Raw genomic sequence first — 17,468 nt, 5'->3', positions numbered from 1 at the left:
CAGATTCCCTTTTAACAGCCCTGCTGTCTACTGTGAAATAGCTGCTATAAGCTGCCATTTTCTTTTGTTTCTTACAGGTGACTGACTATGATAAGGAGCTGCTTAAAGTGACCCTTGATGTGATTAAGGAAGACTGTCAAAAACCCAGGCGTAAGTAGCAGTGTGATCATGTCCCTGATGAGCTGGTGCTGACATTCATGACAATACCTCCTCCTGCTGCTGGATTAGATACAGTCCTTGTCCTTCCCCCTAAACTCAGGGCTAAGTGGCTGGTATAGCTAATCGGTGTAGCTAAAAGCAGGAGTGCAGGAGCATCTTCCTGTGAGCATGAGAAGATGGATGGGAGGCATACACAGCAGGAAAACAAATGTCTGTGATCTGAGATGAGCCTCCATTATCTTGGATCTTCATCTTTGGTTCTTCCCAAAAATCTAAGCATTCCCAAAAGTAATGAAGTGTAATCAGCACCTGGCAGCTGTTGCTTTGCACTGTGGATAAATAGCAAACTTGCTAGTTCAGTTTTTACAGGAAAGTTGTCACAAAAGTGACAATATAGAAAGGTGAAATCCCAAGTCAAAAATAAAATTTGTGTCAGAATATTCTCTGTAGGTTTTAACTGAAGGTAGTAGTGTACAAATAGGGATTTTCAGTCTATATGAAAGACTTATACCTTATATGGCTTCCAAATTATCCCTGTCCTTCATGTGCATTGTGTTTTATTGCTATAGCGATAGCTTGTACTTGACTTGGATGTCTAGTAATTATACCCATAAAATGCTATCAAGTTTCTTTCAATTCACTGGGCAGAATGTGACAGCAGGGTTTGCTTGCTTGCTGCTGGAATGCAGTGATTTGTGGGACAGAATGCACTATAGCACAGAATAAATGGCTGCCTATAATACAAGGCATATAATCTTAAATCTGCTTATATAAGTATATATAATATATAATATACTTATATTTTACATATATATGCTTGTATATATATTATATATGCTTGTATATAATACATATATTAATATTATATATGATATTATATAATATGCTTATGTTAWAATATTATAGTGTTACCATACTGCCAGTCCTCTTAGTGCTTCATGAGATGATGTGAAGTTCTTCCTCCCAGTTAATAGAGGGAGTTACAGCACAGAAAAATGGAGGAGAGAGCGTGAGTCACAGAAGTGACTTTGCAGAGTCCTGAGCCCTCAAAGCCATACTTTTCCTACTGAACAGGGAAAGAGTAGCAACTGCTTTACAGAGCTCCTTGTTTTCTGTGAAGYTTTCCATTTGCAGTTACTAGTTTCCAACATGCAGTTACCAGCTGTGAAGAGTACAATTTCCAGATCAGCCTCTTTCTCTGCTGGGTTTCAGGAGGGCTGTTTTAATGTTTTGGTCGCTAATAATAGAAGATTTTGATGTCATCAGCTGGAAAGGTTAAAATTTGGTGAAAGATCAAATCAGAAATAAGCAGTGTGCACTTTTTCAAAAAAAAAAAAAGGGGGGGGGGGGATGGAGAAAACCCAAAGACTTTAGTCAAAATCAACAAGATATTTTATCATTACTGAATGCTAGAGCCAAGCTCTAGTCTAAGTGTTGAACCCCCTCTCGTGGTCAGGTCGCAATATTAACAAGCTGCTTGGCCATGGCTAGTGAGCCAGGCTCTCCGTGAGAAAAAGTAAACATGCTAATACATCAAGAGCTTTTGCTTGTTTGTTGTGATAAATTCTTACCCATTTTTCACCCAGAGCAGCATTAATCTTCCATGGCAGGAGGACTGGTTTATGACAAAACCAAACTCTTCTATCCAATCAGTTACTTCTCTRCCAGTTTTCAAGGTAGTGCCTCACCCCATTGATTCAGCTGTGACACATTCTCAGGCCCAACCCGGCTGCCTGGAATTACTGTACAAATTAAAAATAAATTTTCAACATGACTAGTCAAGGCTCTGAAAAACTTACTCTGCGATATGCCTATGTGGTAATCCTAACCCGTGATTCTAATTGTATTTCTGAATAAGCTGATCTTAAATGCCCCTATGCAAGGCCATTCTGAGTGTATCTAGAGGCTTAGGACAGTTGGAAAGGGATGATGATGCATTTTAATTCCAGACTGAACTGCAAAATGGTAGACTTAATCCAGTCTTTTCTTGTCATATTGGGTCTGTTTCTAGGCTCAGATGAGGCTAAAAGAGATGATAAAAATAGAGCCATTTATAGTTGCATTTAACATGTCAAAAACATACCCTTATGCCAGGTGCCTATGACTGTATGACTCTGTCTCACCTGATGTTGGTAGTCAGACAAGACAATTAATCACAGCATGATTTACTTCAGGAGATGGACAGAATCTAAATCTCAGCATGTCAAAAAGAAGGGTGTTTTTAGGACTGCATCATTTTATTATCTTCYGGTGCAAGGAGTATGTTCCCTCAAAGTCAGTTGGGTGTTTCTAGGAGTAGCCTAGCAGTATTTCTGGGCTACTTAGTGATTGTACACACCCAAATACCTGCAGCTCCTCCAAAATGCCATTTTCTACCAGTGCCTGGGAAAAGGCTGCGTGTTCTGTTGTTGGGTAATACTTGAGTCACTGTGATTGAATTCATCATGACTTAAGCTAAGTTACTATAGATCAGAGATGGGTGCTCTGACTTTCTTGTGACAAATCTGTGACTAATGCAAAATGCAGCTACTGCTTCGTTTGCAACAACAGTCGTTAAGTCCAGGTAGCCGCAGTGTTCTATTCTCTGCRCTTATCTGTTCTAGGATGGTGTGTCCATTTTTGGCTGCCAACCACTAAGATCTTTCATTACATTATTCCAAAGACTATCAAAAGAGATACAGAATAAAATTCTTTGCCTGAATCACAGCCTAATTCCTCCTGAACTGTGTATTTGCCAACTTTTAGTGCCTGCGCGTGTCTACCCGTGACTTTTCTCAGAAGCTTCTACAGCTATTTTGGGATGCAGGAATTTGCTAAAATGAAAGTGGCAAAAACAAATGGCCCCAGACCTTCATGCAAATTTCTCAGTACCCTCATCAAACTTCCCTTGTATCATCTGAGTTGGGGAAGTGGAAAGTGCTAATGTGTGTTTGTACTAATGTGCCTCATTCATGCTAGCTATCTGTTGTTAGGCAGGGAGGAGAGAGAAATCTCTCTTGTAGAGCTCAGCACCTGAGGGAGGCTGGGAGCCCAGTAAAAGTAATGGGCAGGTTCACAGAGGGGGTTGGGGAAAATGTTGATAGGGCCAATTAAACTTCAGCTAATGGCTCCACCAAACAAACGAGAGAATAAAGCAGCCATGCGTAGTTCTGCAGCCTTTAGGAACTCCGTCTCTGCCTTGCCTTTCCTAAAAGGGGATTATTTTTATGTTTTTGTTCTCTCATATATTTTCAGGGTTCATTCCTCTTAAAAGGAGATAAAATTTAATGAAGTTCTATGACCTTCTACTCCAGTAACTGCATGAGGAGTCTACAGTACAGGGATGAGATTGCTTTGCTAAGTGAATGAAAGTTGTACTGTAACCGTTTTGCCACAAGATGCCAGCATAGGGCAAGCAGTCACATCTGGCCATKGGCCTCCATTCTGTTCTAGACATTTTTGAAGTTAGCTGTAGGTTAAAGGATTTTCACGTGGTTTCTTCTGTTCTGAATGAACTGCAGTTGCAGCAGCTGGATGGTTTGTAGWAGCTCGACAATGAGTGTACCCTTAAGTCATTGCCCTCATCATCAGGCTGTACAGTATGAGCCCTGTATGCTGGAGTTTGCAGGACTGGTAATCATTCATGCTCATGGCTAAGGTTACAACCTTGGCACTTCTTAGCAAGGTCAGTGGGAGCATGCGATAATTGAAGAACTGTGAACGCAGAGTGAATCTCTTCCTTCTGAATACACGCATCTCTGCTTTAGCTTCTAGGTGATCTAATTTAGTGCCTAGGCATTCTTCATCTCTGACAGCTGTAGTTTATTCATGACTAATCTGGATTATAATAGTTCATAGGAGGCAGTTAGAGACTGAGGTCTTTCCTCCATGCCTGGCTGCATTTTCCTTTGTTTCTGCAGATGCTGAAAAAGGCTGCCACTTCCTTCATGTCCTGAGCTGTGTTCGGCAGAGCTACAACCTCAGTCTGGCTGAAGCGGTGATGCACCGAGTCCTGGAACTGCTGGAGAGTAACAGTGATGTTGTCAGCACTATGGAAGGATACTATACGGCCTTTTAAAGAGGAAAGATAAAATACGTTAGCTCCTTGGCCGTTCAGGGTAAAGTAGAGAAGGAGTGGTTGAAACAGAACTCTGACATTGAAAAGCTGATATTACCTAATATGATCTAGATGAAAAGAATAGCATCCTGATTCTGCTGAGGCTATTTTTGTCCATCTGCTGAGAGGAGTTATCCAAATACTTTGTCTTAAAATTCTTACAAATTTTTAGGACTAGAAGAAGTCAGTATCAAACTGATTCTGCACATCTCAGTCCAGCAAGGGAGCTGGAAAAGAAGCAAGGCTTCTTTGCTTTATGTATGTTATTCTCTGACTAGCAATAAGGTGTGACATAGCCCTCCCCACATTTACATCCAATTAGCCCTGAAGAGAAGTCAGTAATAAAGTGCTCTGTTTACAGCAGTGGTCACGTCAGGACTCGTCTTGCTGACTTATGGAAAGATCACAAGATCAGTCTTTATGGTAATATCTGTGGGTCTTTCCTTTATGTATGCTTAATAACAACTGAAGAACTACACGGAAGCAAACAATCAGAGGTTTGCCTGTCCTTTCTGGCAATGTAGGCATACCATATATGTATGTATGTTTTCCTGAATGTGCACAACAATCCTACTACTATAGTAGCCCCCACCTTCTTCAGAAAAGTAATATTCAGTAATACATCCCTTCCCCATCCTRCAATTCACCCACTACTGGTAACTCATGTTTGGATTCCCCTAGCTACAGTGTGTGCTACCGATGCATGTTGCTGTGGGTTGTATTCAGACCAGAAGTCTCACAAATCAGCCATTGTTTTGCTGTTTATTTTTAAATTGCTTCCTACATCACAAATGATGAGCCATAAATCTGATGCTATGAAAAGAAAATACCAAAGTCAGCAAGACACACTGTAAGCTCAGTGTTCCCAGTTGTCTTTTGTGTCTTCTCCTTCATTGTCACCTTTGGGAAAACACAGCGCCTGGTGAAAGAACATTGGCCTTAAAGAAGCTTACCATGCAGGACATGCAGGACTCATCAGAACTCTGTTATGTGCCACAGTTCAAAGCCTGGAGCTGTTCAGTGTTTATGCTTACAGGCCTCGCTGCTGCCAGGTCTTGTCTAAGTAATCTGTTTAAGTAATGGTGGGAAGGTGATACCTTTAACTTGAAAGTAGTGGAAAGGATTGAATGCATCTTTCCTCTCTACTCTGCTCCTTCCCAGAACTGTTGAAATAGCAGACTCCCAAGAGGGAGACCTAGTGGTAAAGGTCCTATAAGGATTGACATAGCAGGTAAAAATAAATCATACACACGAAGAAAGCAGTGAGTAGCCCCATGTGTGCCAGGTCTCTGGTTTGGTGTTATATTGTGTGCCTCATTCCAAGCCATGGCTGCAGTGAGATATGGGCTAAGAGAAAGGCATGACAAAGTTTTTGGCATTTGCATTCAGAAGCCTGTGGAAAACTCCAGCCTTAAAGAGATGGTGCATTTGTCCATAGTGTAAAACTATGTATGAGTCATAATTTCACTTTAATTTCTCTACTTGCTGCAGGGCTCAGGTTGGTTTCCCTCCAGACTGCCACTATTTCTTGCATTACTGGTGTGTTTGGGGCTAGGTACCATCTATTCTATAGACAGAGGAGATGGGGATTAAAAAAAGCATTGTAGAAGACTTTCTTTTTTATGAATGTCTCTGGAAAGCAGAGAAATAAGCCCATGTTCTGAGTGGGGAGGGAACTATAGGGAGGGAACTATAAATTACGCCTACAAAAAGGTCTGGCTGGTCATACTGCCGCAAGGGATATGTCCTTTCAGATTTCTGCTCTGATACTGATCAATTTGAAGTGATGCTTTAAAACAAAGGTTGCCCATGGGAGAAGTTTGGGATATCGATTCTCATTTTAAGGTTCAGACTCATTCCAGGAGTTAACCATGTGTTACCACTTGGTTATGGACAAGGGGCCTACATGATATAAGTTTGGGGGTAGTCCAAAGGGAAAGTACGAGATGTCTTGGACAATAGGGATGAGCATGACATTTACTAATAACTGACTATGTCTAACTTAACATACTGACCTAGCTGGTTTTTTTGAAAGGTCTTGCTCTATTAGCAGAAGTTGGTTTTACAGGAAAGGGTTAAATRAATACTGCCAGCTCCCTGAGAAAGGTGATCTCCTTCTCTCTTAGCTTAGAAGAGAGGAAGGCCCTGGTTCTCCTGGGGGTAGCAGCCAAGTGTGTGGGCTGGATGAGTTTTTGGGAGGAGCTCTGTGCAGCTGAGTCTTGGAGGGAAAGATAACCTTGAGACTGCATTGCTCTTTGGGGTCTCTTTAAAATAAATGATTACAAAAATTGTACAAAAATAGGTTTACATCTTGGTCCCTTGCAGATCATAGTTACGTATGCAGCCTCTGATGTGTTCCATTGCCTCCAACTTAGACTCTGCACTTTCTGCTTTTTAGATCTATGTGTAAAATGTGTCTAAAACTCCTGGCTACCTATTTTCTAAGCACTAGACGTTGGTGCAAAGATGCAATGCGTGCTTGTGTCTCTGCTTACATAGTTCACTGCTTCTGTTGCAGTTTCAAAGTCCCAATCAACCGAAAAGCCCCAGAGAGGAGGTGAGAGTCTCAGGAAAGACAAATAAATTACTCTGAGAAGAACCTGTCCTTGAAAGTTATTTAAGCTGATCCATGCTGGCAATGCGAGGGTCATGTGATGAAAGATGTGTCCTGTTGGAGATTGTTTCCCAGGAGCATGAAAAGATTTTTCTCATTTGGATTACCTTAGAGAAACAATATTAATGAATACAAGAGAACCTAGGGTTTTTATGTACATGAAAGGTTAAAATAAGATTAATGAAGGAGCCTAGTTTCGAGCTACGTTAATTCTAATTCTGAGTAACAGTATGGAATAGTTTTGTCTGAAATGTGCATGCTTTGCTTTTTCCACAGCAGTCACCCAGTACAGACTAACACTTACTCTGGTCTAGTGCGTTCCCCTTCTTGTACCTAAAGGGAATACTGCATGCATATGCCTGCACAGAAGTACCCTAGCTAGCTGTGAGAGCACAGAGCACAGTGAGTAGTTTGATTTACTCATTTACTCAGTATCTCTACAGTATGCTTCTGTGACAGCAGTCTAGACATACCCATGTTGGTATAAGTCACCTTTATGTAAGTCTAACTACACACACTGGGGCTTTTACTGCTAATAAACTGTCTCTCTGTTTAAAGATCATATCCTTAACCAAAAGAGTCATATCATGCACACTGTTAAAATTCTCAGACTGAGGCCACACCTACAAAATATTGTGTGGAGCATTTAGTGAAAGCATGCATTCTAGTTTTGTTTAATTTAAAAACTTAGAGTACCACAACACAATCATTACTGATTTATAAAATGACTTTGAAGGTGGCACTTTAATGTAAAATTGACAAGTGAGAATTCATGTTGTTGAACTGCTATATGGTCAGTTTTGGTTTCCATAGAAACAGTTATGGCAGTAAAAGGCAAGTAAGGTAAGTAAATGGAGTTTTTAAAGCAGTCACCATTTTTACGTTATCTTGAAAAGGTCTGTTTCCATAGAAATGTAGTGCTTGAGAATAAAAATTACTAAAGGATCATAATATTCTGTTTTAGCAAAATGTTTAGCAAGGTGTTTGCTTTTCTGGAAAGGAAACGAAAGGAAGAACAACTCTACCCTAAGTCCCTCTGGCTCTGCTCAAGTGGGAGAAGAGAGGAGGCTGCTTCACACCTCAATTTCCCACTTTTGTAAATCGAGGATAATGTAGTTCCTTATGCGGTGTAACTGCCAATTTTTGTTAAGATTTRTCATTAAAGGCTCTTGAGAACTATCTGTGCGAGCTGTTAGAGAACAACTTTGTAGTTGTGTGGAAACAGCTGAACAGATAGATGCTGCGATGGGACTTAGTTCTGCTTCCACTAGTACTTTCCTCTACTTTCACTTCATCTTTCTCTACTCTTGCTTCCATACATATTGCTTTGCCTGTCTRTTTTGCACTCCAGGTTCTTTGAGGAAATGATGGTCTCCTGGTCTGTATTTGTACAACGTATTTTTCTGAGGCCTTATTCCCTCTTAAGGTCTCAGGAAACCTTTAATACAAATAATGATGTCTTAAAAATAGAAGTCCATATCAATGATTTCTGAGGGTTTGTGTTCTCAAATCTTTGGACTGTAAGTTTGTATCCTTGAGGGTATGYGTATTATACAAACTACCTGAAAAATGAAGCTTTTTTGTTAAGGTAATAAATGAAAAAAGCTTAAGTTTGGCTATGTGACCTTAAACTGTCCCTTTTGTGGATCTCTTCATGCTTGTKTTTTCCAAAGATGAACACCATAAACAGAAGAAGTTCTAGTTTATTATTTAGGATAGGAATTCATCAATGAGTAGCCTGTAAGGCATGGAGGCACATGGGTAATTATGGGACAAAGTATTAGAAACCTGCTTAAGGAATTGCTATTTGGTTTACTTTGGGAGTAAGCAATCCTGTGGAGAAAAGATATGCCTAGCAGGAATTGTAYCTAAATGGAAAGGGAGCAAGTTCAGATCTCAGTGACAACTTGAATTTTGAAACTTCCTGCCAGCGTGGTGCTATGTTCTTCTTTACTGTCTTTCAGTCAGGTCTCCACCCTCCCTCTCCAACCCTGGGGGCTAGTGGGCTAATAAAAGTTCAGCCATGTGAGATAAAGGAATAGTTATAACAGCAATTGGTTGCCATCCTCTAGTTGCCCTGGCATTATAGAAAGATTTCTGTGGATATTTGGCAGCAGGGAAATGCTGAGCTGGGAATCTCGGATTTCGTTCCCAGTGTTAGGCTCTGTCAGGCATAGAGTCTTTCCTCCTCCATTTTTTTCAACTATTTCTGCTCTATACTCACTGCTCCGTAATTGTCTTTTTTTTTTCAGATCTTTCATTTTAGTCATAGTTCCATGGTTCATCCCTGTACCACAGATTCTGGTCAAACCTCGTCCCTCTGTACTTTGCTCCCTTTCTCTTTCTTAGCTTAAATATCCTCAGAGCCTCTGATACTGTCTTGTCACTGCACTTTATTTCTGTTTATGACACCCTGCCTAGCTGATATCACGTGTTCACAGTTTATTCAGCTTCTAGGAGGCTKCGCTTTGCTCCTCCTCTGTGCTCCAGAAGAGGCAGGCATCAACCTCTTTGGTCTAGAGCTCTCCTCTCCATATTGTTTGCAGCACGAAAGAGCTACAATTTCAAGGAAAATTCCCACACCCTTGCCTCCCAGCATCCTGGAGCACCCTCAAAGACTCCTACGTGTAGGTTTCTAGCAGGTGTCCAAGTGTGAAATACATATAATTAAAAATTCAAATACTTGCATCTTTCCAAAACCTGAGCAAGCACAAGCCATACCCTTAACAGAAGCCTTTTGCCTCAAGTCCGTGCTCRGATTTTATCACAGACAGGATCAGTAAAATTGGTGGTTGTTGTGGACTTTTAGTCTACTAGTTAGTGTGTCTACTGTCAGCCTGATTTTTCTAAAAAAAAAAATTACATGGATGTGATTATACTTTGTTTCTGGGCATTCATCAAYCTTTTCTATCTCACCATTGCAAGCAACTTGGTAGTCTGTTGGCCAGTTGTGTTACAAGTGGCTGAGAAGCCTGAGATATTATGGTCCTATGTGCTTCCAGAGAATAGATGCACTGGTAGACAAGGGAGGCCCAAAGTAGTGCCCATCCTGAGGGGAAAGAACAAACACGGTTATACACCAGTAGAGAAACCATGTACAAGACAGTCCCAAGAAACCTGTTTTTGTATCTTTTATTGCCGTAAGAACTACTTCTGCAATGCTGTTTTGAGAAATGACGAGACTGTTTCTGCTGAAGTTTCCTAGTGGAGTTCACCCCAAGGTAGACATGGATGAGGGGAAACTGTGAATCAAACTGGTAAAATCTGGTAAAGATATAACATCTATGTCAGGGTACAGAGTTGAGAAACTGATTGTTAGGGATGCCAACCCCTCCCCAATAATATCTTTTAAATGTGCAATGGGGACTATAATAATCTAGTCACAGTAATTTACAAGTTGAAACCAGCCCAGATTAATGAGATTGCCTGAACATAATATAGCCAGGAATTCACTAGAGAAAGAAATAACCTAAAGGAACCATTTCCAGCAAATGCTGAACCACTGAACAGTGTGGTGCCAATTAACCTGGCACAACATGTCCTAGAGCTCTTGTTTCAGCTTGCTTTTTGTTATTGATTGGAAGAATGAACCCTCCTTTCCTACCAGGTACAACTGGAGCTCTCTGCTAGGCTAGCTGAGATGAGCAAGCTGTGAATCTGCAGCATGTAAGAGCATACAATCTTCTTTTCTTGCTTGGAAACTGGAGGAATGGCTGGAGCTAAGCCACTGACTGCACAGAAAGTCTTCCCACCTCTGCTGTGGAGAAGGTAAAAGAATCCACAAATGTATGTCACTGCGTAACAGCCAATATGATTAAATGAAGCATATGCTGAAGTCTGCTGGCCTGGGAAGTTCACAGTTCCTCCTATAGTAGAGACTTCTTCCAAATATTAAGGTGATATTTGGAAATGAGAGGGAGAAATCATTTCCCTCAAGTGCCTCCCTCAACAACTGAGTCATCCATGCCTTGCAGGCCTACTTGTTTCTCAAGTGTGCTTTTTTTGGCCAGGTATGCAAGGTGTTAGGGAAATGAAGAGGGTGCTTGGAGCTGGGCTTTTCTCCTGTCATCAAAAATGTCATTCACATTGAGAGCATAGGAGCTGTCCTTGCATGCCTGTAAAATGTTCCTTTGCTGTAATGTCCACAAACTCCTGAACCATAAAAGGCCAGCTAGTGTTATCAGCCTCCACTGCTGACTGATACTGTCTTATTTTCTTCCCTCACCCGGTCTCCCCCCCCCACCAATAATGTCTCTTAATTCCTGCTTCSAAGTAGTTATAATCCTTCTCTTTGTTCTTCAGTGAGTTCAGTGATCCAGGACAAACATAACAGGAGCAAACTGATATAGAGAGGAGTTTTTGTTGGAACTCTGAATGCAGGAAAGGATGAGAAATACAGAGGAAGCAGAGAGGAGGATTTAACAAAAAGCTGTTTGAAATTAGTCCCATTGACAAAAACTAAGGAATAATTGGCTAATGATGGTCCAGACATCTGTTTCAGGACAGGCAGCAGGTGTAACATATAATGAAAGCAAGGACTTGTACTACTTCATTTTCTGCAATTAGAAAGCAAGGGAGGAAATGAGGACAGGAAAAAAACTTGAGTAAAAGAACATTTATCATAAACACTTGGACAGATTTATATATACAACAATGTAATTCATRTGCTCTTCCTCATACTGTCCTTTAACAGTTCCTCTGTTCTGCATTATTTTGTCTTTTTTAAAGGACCGATCCAGATGCTTACAGTTAGGTATTAAATAAGAATTGGCCACCAAAGTATCTTTGAGCATCGACATTTCCGGACAACGTAATGCTTTCTGGAGGTYAAGTAATGTTTGGTAGTTTTCTGAGGGGCAAAGTGTGACTATGCTTTTGCTGCTGTCTATAATGAAGCATGCATGGATCTTTTTTTGTAAAGACAGTATACAACTTTGGTGAGCCAAGCAGGTGTGTCTCCTGCTTTTGGGAAGGCAAGAAATGCAGRAATGCTCTTTCTTTCGGAGTACTAGAGCTTTGAAGATGCTGTTGTGAATGCAACCTGAAGCTCAAAGGTTCAAATGTAAATCTTAAGGGGTAGATTGTCAGACTTGGGATATTTTCTTGTCTAGACACAGTATCGCTAACTGAAGGAAATTGCCCTAAAGGGAGAGGCTGCCCTTGTCTCATGGGTGCTCTACATCTGTTCAGCTGCCTTTTAGTGACCTGCCTGCAGAGGAAAAGAGCCACTTTACCAGGGGCTGAGAAAGACTCTTATTAGTGAAATGGTCTTTAGAGTTTCATTCCTGGTGCTGCGTGGCCATGGCTTAACACATGCTTGTGGGATGGATCCAAATAAATGACTGGAATTAACTGGATAGTGTATCAGGCAGCGGCAGTGCTCCAAGCTGAAAAGCACGCCTACAGCAGGTCCTGCTAGAGAAACTATAGCTCTGCTTTCCATGAGAAGTTCTCTGGTTTTGGATGATCTCATCCTTTTTTCCAAGCAATAAACATCCTACACAGTATTTGGTTTTCCAGATATCACCATTAGTGCCTAGCAAAGTCTAACCTGGGGGTGACCGAAGAATATCTCGTGTATGCTCATGGGGCGATGTTGCTCAGAGGAGGTCCGGAAGTGCTCCTCCTAAAGAAACCTTTGCAAAAGCAAAGTGGGTTGCTCAATATGCATGAAGATAATTTAAAAGAAAAAGAAAAATTAATGCAYTCTAGCGCTGAGTGGCAGGGGTTGCATGTTACAGATTTTTCTTTATGGTSTTGAGCTTGTGCTTTTGTCATCTGTGGTACAACTGCAGGTTTTACCCTGCAGTTCATAAGGTTTTATCAGTACGTTTTTACAATTCACAATCTACCTCTCAAATGTTCTAGTTTGAATATTGGCAGTTAAACTCTACAACCTTTTTCAGTGAATGTGCAAGCAAATAAAATTTTTGTTTCAGAAGGGGTTGAATGAATAAAAAGAATGAACAAGGAAATTGAAGCTTGAAAAAGGATTGGATGGGAATTCTAAATCTGTTAGTATACAGGACTCAGTGGCTATACATGTACTTAGAGGTACCATGGGAAGAAAATGCAAAGAAAGACTACTTCTTCCAACCTTTACTTTGTAACAAGCCAGATTGCCAAATATTTTGCAGAGATTGAGGCAGAAGCTGGTATCAAAATGTCTTTTTTAAAAAAAAAAAAAGCAACAGTGAGGGAGACTGAAATCAGTGACAGCATCTGTGAAGTAACCAGGGGAATCCTAAGCCAAACCTGTGATTAGCTGGATAAACTTCAGCTGTCTCAAACATATGCCTGAAATTTATATTATGCATACAGGAACGTGTGGTTTGGGTTTGCTTTGTTTTATTTTTTAACAATGTCATGAAATATCCACAAAACCATCATAACAGTGGAAAAGTACAAGGTGTACTTGGATGGAAAACAGTGTGCGATTTGCTACTACTATCCTAAACAGAACACGCGCATGCCACTATTGGAAGTCTTTCATCCGTAACTCCTGTAAGAGAGGCCTGAAAAATGACCGTAATTGTGACAAGATTAAATTCTAAGAGAGCTGCCTCAAAAACGAGATAATCTATAATTTAACTAAAGAGGGTGAAGCATCTCTTTTATAATGTAGGTAAAAGCTGGATGCTTTTAGGAAAGCACTTGTGCTGCTAGCAGGGAAAATGATTATTTTGTTTTTTCTATTATGCTAGGTAGTGCAGAGGGGTTAATGGAGCAGCTCTCCCTGGGGAGGAGGCTGGTGGGGAGGAAGCATGCTACTGTGCTTAGGGGGTTGGTCTGCCGGCACTGCAGCTGGTTTCTTTGACTTTCTTGTGCCGCATTAGCTAGGCCTATTTATCCCCAATGTGAATTCTATTTGGAGAGCAGTAATCTCCCAAGAAGTCGAGACACAGTTCACTTTTTAAAAACTGGGGAAAGACGATTGCATTTGGCTTTGTGTTTCAGCGCTTGAGATTTGAATGCCAGACAGGCTCTACTGTTCTTATCACTCTTATCAAAAGACATATATATGGAGACTGTGAAGTGGAAGAGCTGCATGGAAAGCAGCCCTTTTAAGACGCTGGAGTTCTGTAAGTACAGTAGCTCAGATGGGAGTGTAACAAAGGCTCTGTGTTGTGCTGTTGTACATCAGAGCCAAAAAAACCCCTAAGGGGCACATCTCTAGTACCATGTCTAGCAGATTATGCATGCAACTCTAGTTGCCAGTAATGAGCTGTGTGGCTAATCTGTCATGCACTGCGCTGAGACGTTCCCCTTCCCCCTCACAGTTGAGCCCGTTGCTCCCCCCGAGGTACTGAGCACCCTTACATGCTCTCAGGGCTAATGGGACAGGAAGACATTAAAAACCCAGAGTTCGTCTCAAGGGCAGACCAAGCTGCCCGCCTCTGGCAAATAGAAAATCAAAAGCAAGAATGAAAGGCCATCTTTAAACAGCACTTGAGCCACTACACAAAGAGTACTTGGGCTATACTACGCTAGTTAATATTCAGAGGATTTTACTTATCTGCAGTGATATGCCATGAATTAATAAGAGACAGCAAAAATGGTCCTAATGGAGCACAGAAAAGTCCATCCCTCATTTTGTTTTCTCACTCATTTCAATGATCCAAATGTTTTCAATTTACAACTCAAATGCTTATTTACAAAAAAATTGTCAGCATGACAAAATCCTCTCAAGCTCAAGTCATGTTCCAGTTCTGAGACTGTCACACACATTCTGTCATGTATCAAATTTTGCTGTAATTGGAGCAGAACTTAGGTTGCTGGCTGTAGCTGTATTAGGTCTGTGAGGACAATCCGATTACCTGTTTGGTCAATAAAATAACTCCTTGCCCAAAGACCTGCAAATGAGTAGAAAAACATTTAAAATAGCTGTTTCATCGCAGTCTTCAAAGCTCTGAATTTTCCAGGGAGTTCCTTGGGTTAATTTTATTGGAATCAGGTGTGTGTAAAGGTTAATTAACTGTTAATATTGATATTTATATTATTCAAATTGGAATTATTATTAATAACTGTAGTGGTATTCCCATGTAACGACACAACTTCAGTAATTGAGACTTTAAGAAAAAAACTAAATACTAGACGATATAGGATAAAGCCCCTAGAAGTATAATTTTCCTACAAATTTGCAGTGCCTTGCCCTTTGTGTTCACAGTCCTAGTCAGGTACAGGATCTTTGGTGGGGGGGGGGTCAGTTATCCAGCAAGGCTGCAGTGCTCTGAGCTGCACGCTCTGTTTTTCTCTCCTTGAGTCCCAGTGTCTTGAGCCTGGCTCTCCAGCACGAAGGTTGGGCAGGCACTGTCAGCTCCTTTTTCGCAGCTGCTGCCTAAGAGAGGAGCAAATTTTCCCAAGCCTCCAGTATAATAACGGGGTTTGGTTATTTTCTGCCAGTCTTGCAGTAGCCTGGGATCTGGGATCAGACTCCCACTAGACTGGGTGTTGTACGTATTTTTCTGAAGAACTAGCCCATGCCCCTAGCAACACACATTTCCTGTATGGATGGATGGATGGATGGATGGATGGATGGAGCAAGCAAGCAGGGTGGAAGGTGAGGGTGCTCGTGTAAAGCAAGCGGGCGATGGAGGAGCACAGCCGTATCTGTACAACGGCCAGGCGGACTTTGCAGGTGGAGGAGGCTATTCAGAGTGGTGGAGACTTGAACAGACGAAAGGTGAACAAAGGACCAGATATCATGACGGAGTGGGGTAGGCACCAAGGGAGCACAAACTCCGAAGCACCTATAGCTGGTTGGGCTGAAAATAAAGCTCCTTCCTTGCAAGAGCTAGATAAGACTACCAGTAAAAAGATGTCAGTCCACAAGAATGTCAGGAAAGATGGGGCAGTGTTTGGACAATGAGGTATTTTTTTTCTTTCACAATGAAATATCTTGAAAGCTGATTAAAAACGAACCCTAAGTGTTTTTAGTGATGAGGGGAGGAGCTTTTATTCTCTTTTAGGCAGTGATAGGAGAAGAGTTATGTATGTAGCTCCTATGTTTCTGCTATTGATAATGGGTCACAGGAAAGAGGCTTCTGAGACTAAAGGTCTGGCTAAGTCAAGCATGTTTTTATCAGTGGGTTATTTGAATATTTCCATTTTCAAGGAAGAATTTTGTTTGCTCTGCCCACCAGGGACTCCTTRGCCTGTCTAAACAGAAAAGGTTTCTAATGTTAGTGATTACCATGCCATCTTGTGTCATGCATGAGGCTTAGAGGTGGGAGGTCCCTCAGAGAAGAGGAGGGAAGAGAGTGCACTGAAGACAGGCAACCCTGACAAGCAACAGCAGAGATGGGCCCACAAGCTTTTCTCCTCTGCCCCCTGTCCCGTTACCAGAAGTTGGTCTCCTGCTCGCCAGCCCAGCCTGGGATGGCAGGCTAGGATTTTAGTGTTTTGCGTCACCTCACTGGTTTGGTGTGCATTCTGGTGTATGGTACCTGAGGATGGAGGAGGAGAAGGCACAACCAAAATCCTTCTCCAGCTCYGGGTAACCTAGCAGCTGCCACAGAGAGAAAGGATGGATTGCAAGCTGCAATCTGTCTCTTCTGTTTCCACGTACTCTTAAGAAAATATTTTTTTTTCACAGCAGGGACTATAAATATATGTGACAACAGCATGGAGGATCTGCTCCTGGCAGGATTTCTGGGGACAGTGATATAAAATAATAATTACATAAAAGGCCCAAATCTGTGATAACTGGATCAGAGTATCTTTCTCCGGGTAGGCTGAATTACGCAGCAGTCACCTCGACGCTGCCTGGCAGCAGCCTGTTGCCGTATGCTGATGGTTCTGCCTCATTTATGAGTTGCTCGTGGAAACCAGCTTTGGGCTTCCTTGCTTTCAAAGATCAGCCTTTAGGCTACTGTATCCATGGCTTGGTAATTCCAATGTGTATCTTTTGATCGTTATTGAAGGGCTAATAATGCAGCACAAAAGATGTGATACAGAAAAAATTTGCTGGTAGCACGTATAAGGAAATCACGTGGGGACGGACGGTTCTTTTTCCTCAGAATCTGGAGTTTTCTGAGCGTCCAGGCTAGCAGGGCTGTGCTGGGCAGCCAGGCCAGTCAGCAGCGCTCTGGAAGCTTACTGAGAACGGGGTTCGGACTGCCGTTGAAGAGCCTTGAGTCTTAGTGACTTCAKTCAATTTGGCAAAATAGCTAACGAACTTCGTAACGCTAGCTGAGGGCCGGCCGATCCTACGCGAGTCCTCTTGGCTCCGGCACAACCGTGCGTGAGGCTGTGATGCGTTAGTGAAGGGAAGCAGTCTAACTGCGAGAGCAAGCTGTTCTTGGAGGGTGATGGTGGGAGGTAACGCCAGTTCCCATGTGCGTGCATGCGTGCGCAGGGRGCCGAAGTACGTTTATCGCCGTAAAAGCCCCTATGGGAGAGAYGGCCGGTGCGGTGCTCCTCCACCTTTGATCCTCGGCTAGCCCCGAGCGGGGCGGGGGCCTGAGGGCCAGCAGCCGTCCCCCAGAGGGAGGGCGCCTCGGCCCCGCGGCCTCGGCCTCCCTCGCGTGCCCGCGGCGGGCGCTCGGGGCCGACCTTGCGGGCGCTTCGTGCGGCGGCGGAGGGCGCCGGCCCGGCCTT

General features: G+C 42.3%; 1 protein-coding gene across 5 annotated transcripts in view; it reads left to right on the top strand.

Moving 5' to 3' along the window:
* Nucleotides 1-8,048, top strand: part of STN1 (STN1 subunit of CST complex) — a 45,921-nt gene extending 37,873 nt beyond the window's left edge. For all 5 annotated transcript variants that reach the window (XM_085307924.1, XM_085307903.1, XM_085307887.1 and 2 more), the window contains 2 exons: nt 78-150; nt 4,059-8,048. In XM_085307924.1, coding sequence (XP_085164050.1) covers nt 78-150; nt 4,059-4,216 — 231 coding nt within the window. In that variant the 3' untranslated portion in view covers nt 4,217-8,048. The remainder of the gene's footprint in view (nt 1-77; nt 151-4,058) is intronic.
* The last annotated feature ends 9,420 nt before the right edge of the window (nt 8,049-17,468 follow it).

This window comes from Rhea americana, unplaced genomic scaffold (genome assembly GCF_003343005.1).
Source record: "Rhea americana isolate MKP2758 unplaced genomic scaffold, rheAme1 scaffold_104, whole genome shotgun sequence".
Classification (NCBI taxonomy): domain Eukaryota; kingdom Metazoa; phylum Chordata; class Aves; order Rheiformes; family Rheidae; genus Rhea; species Rhea americana.
This window is presented reverse-complemented; position numbering and strand designations above follow the sequence as displayed.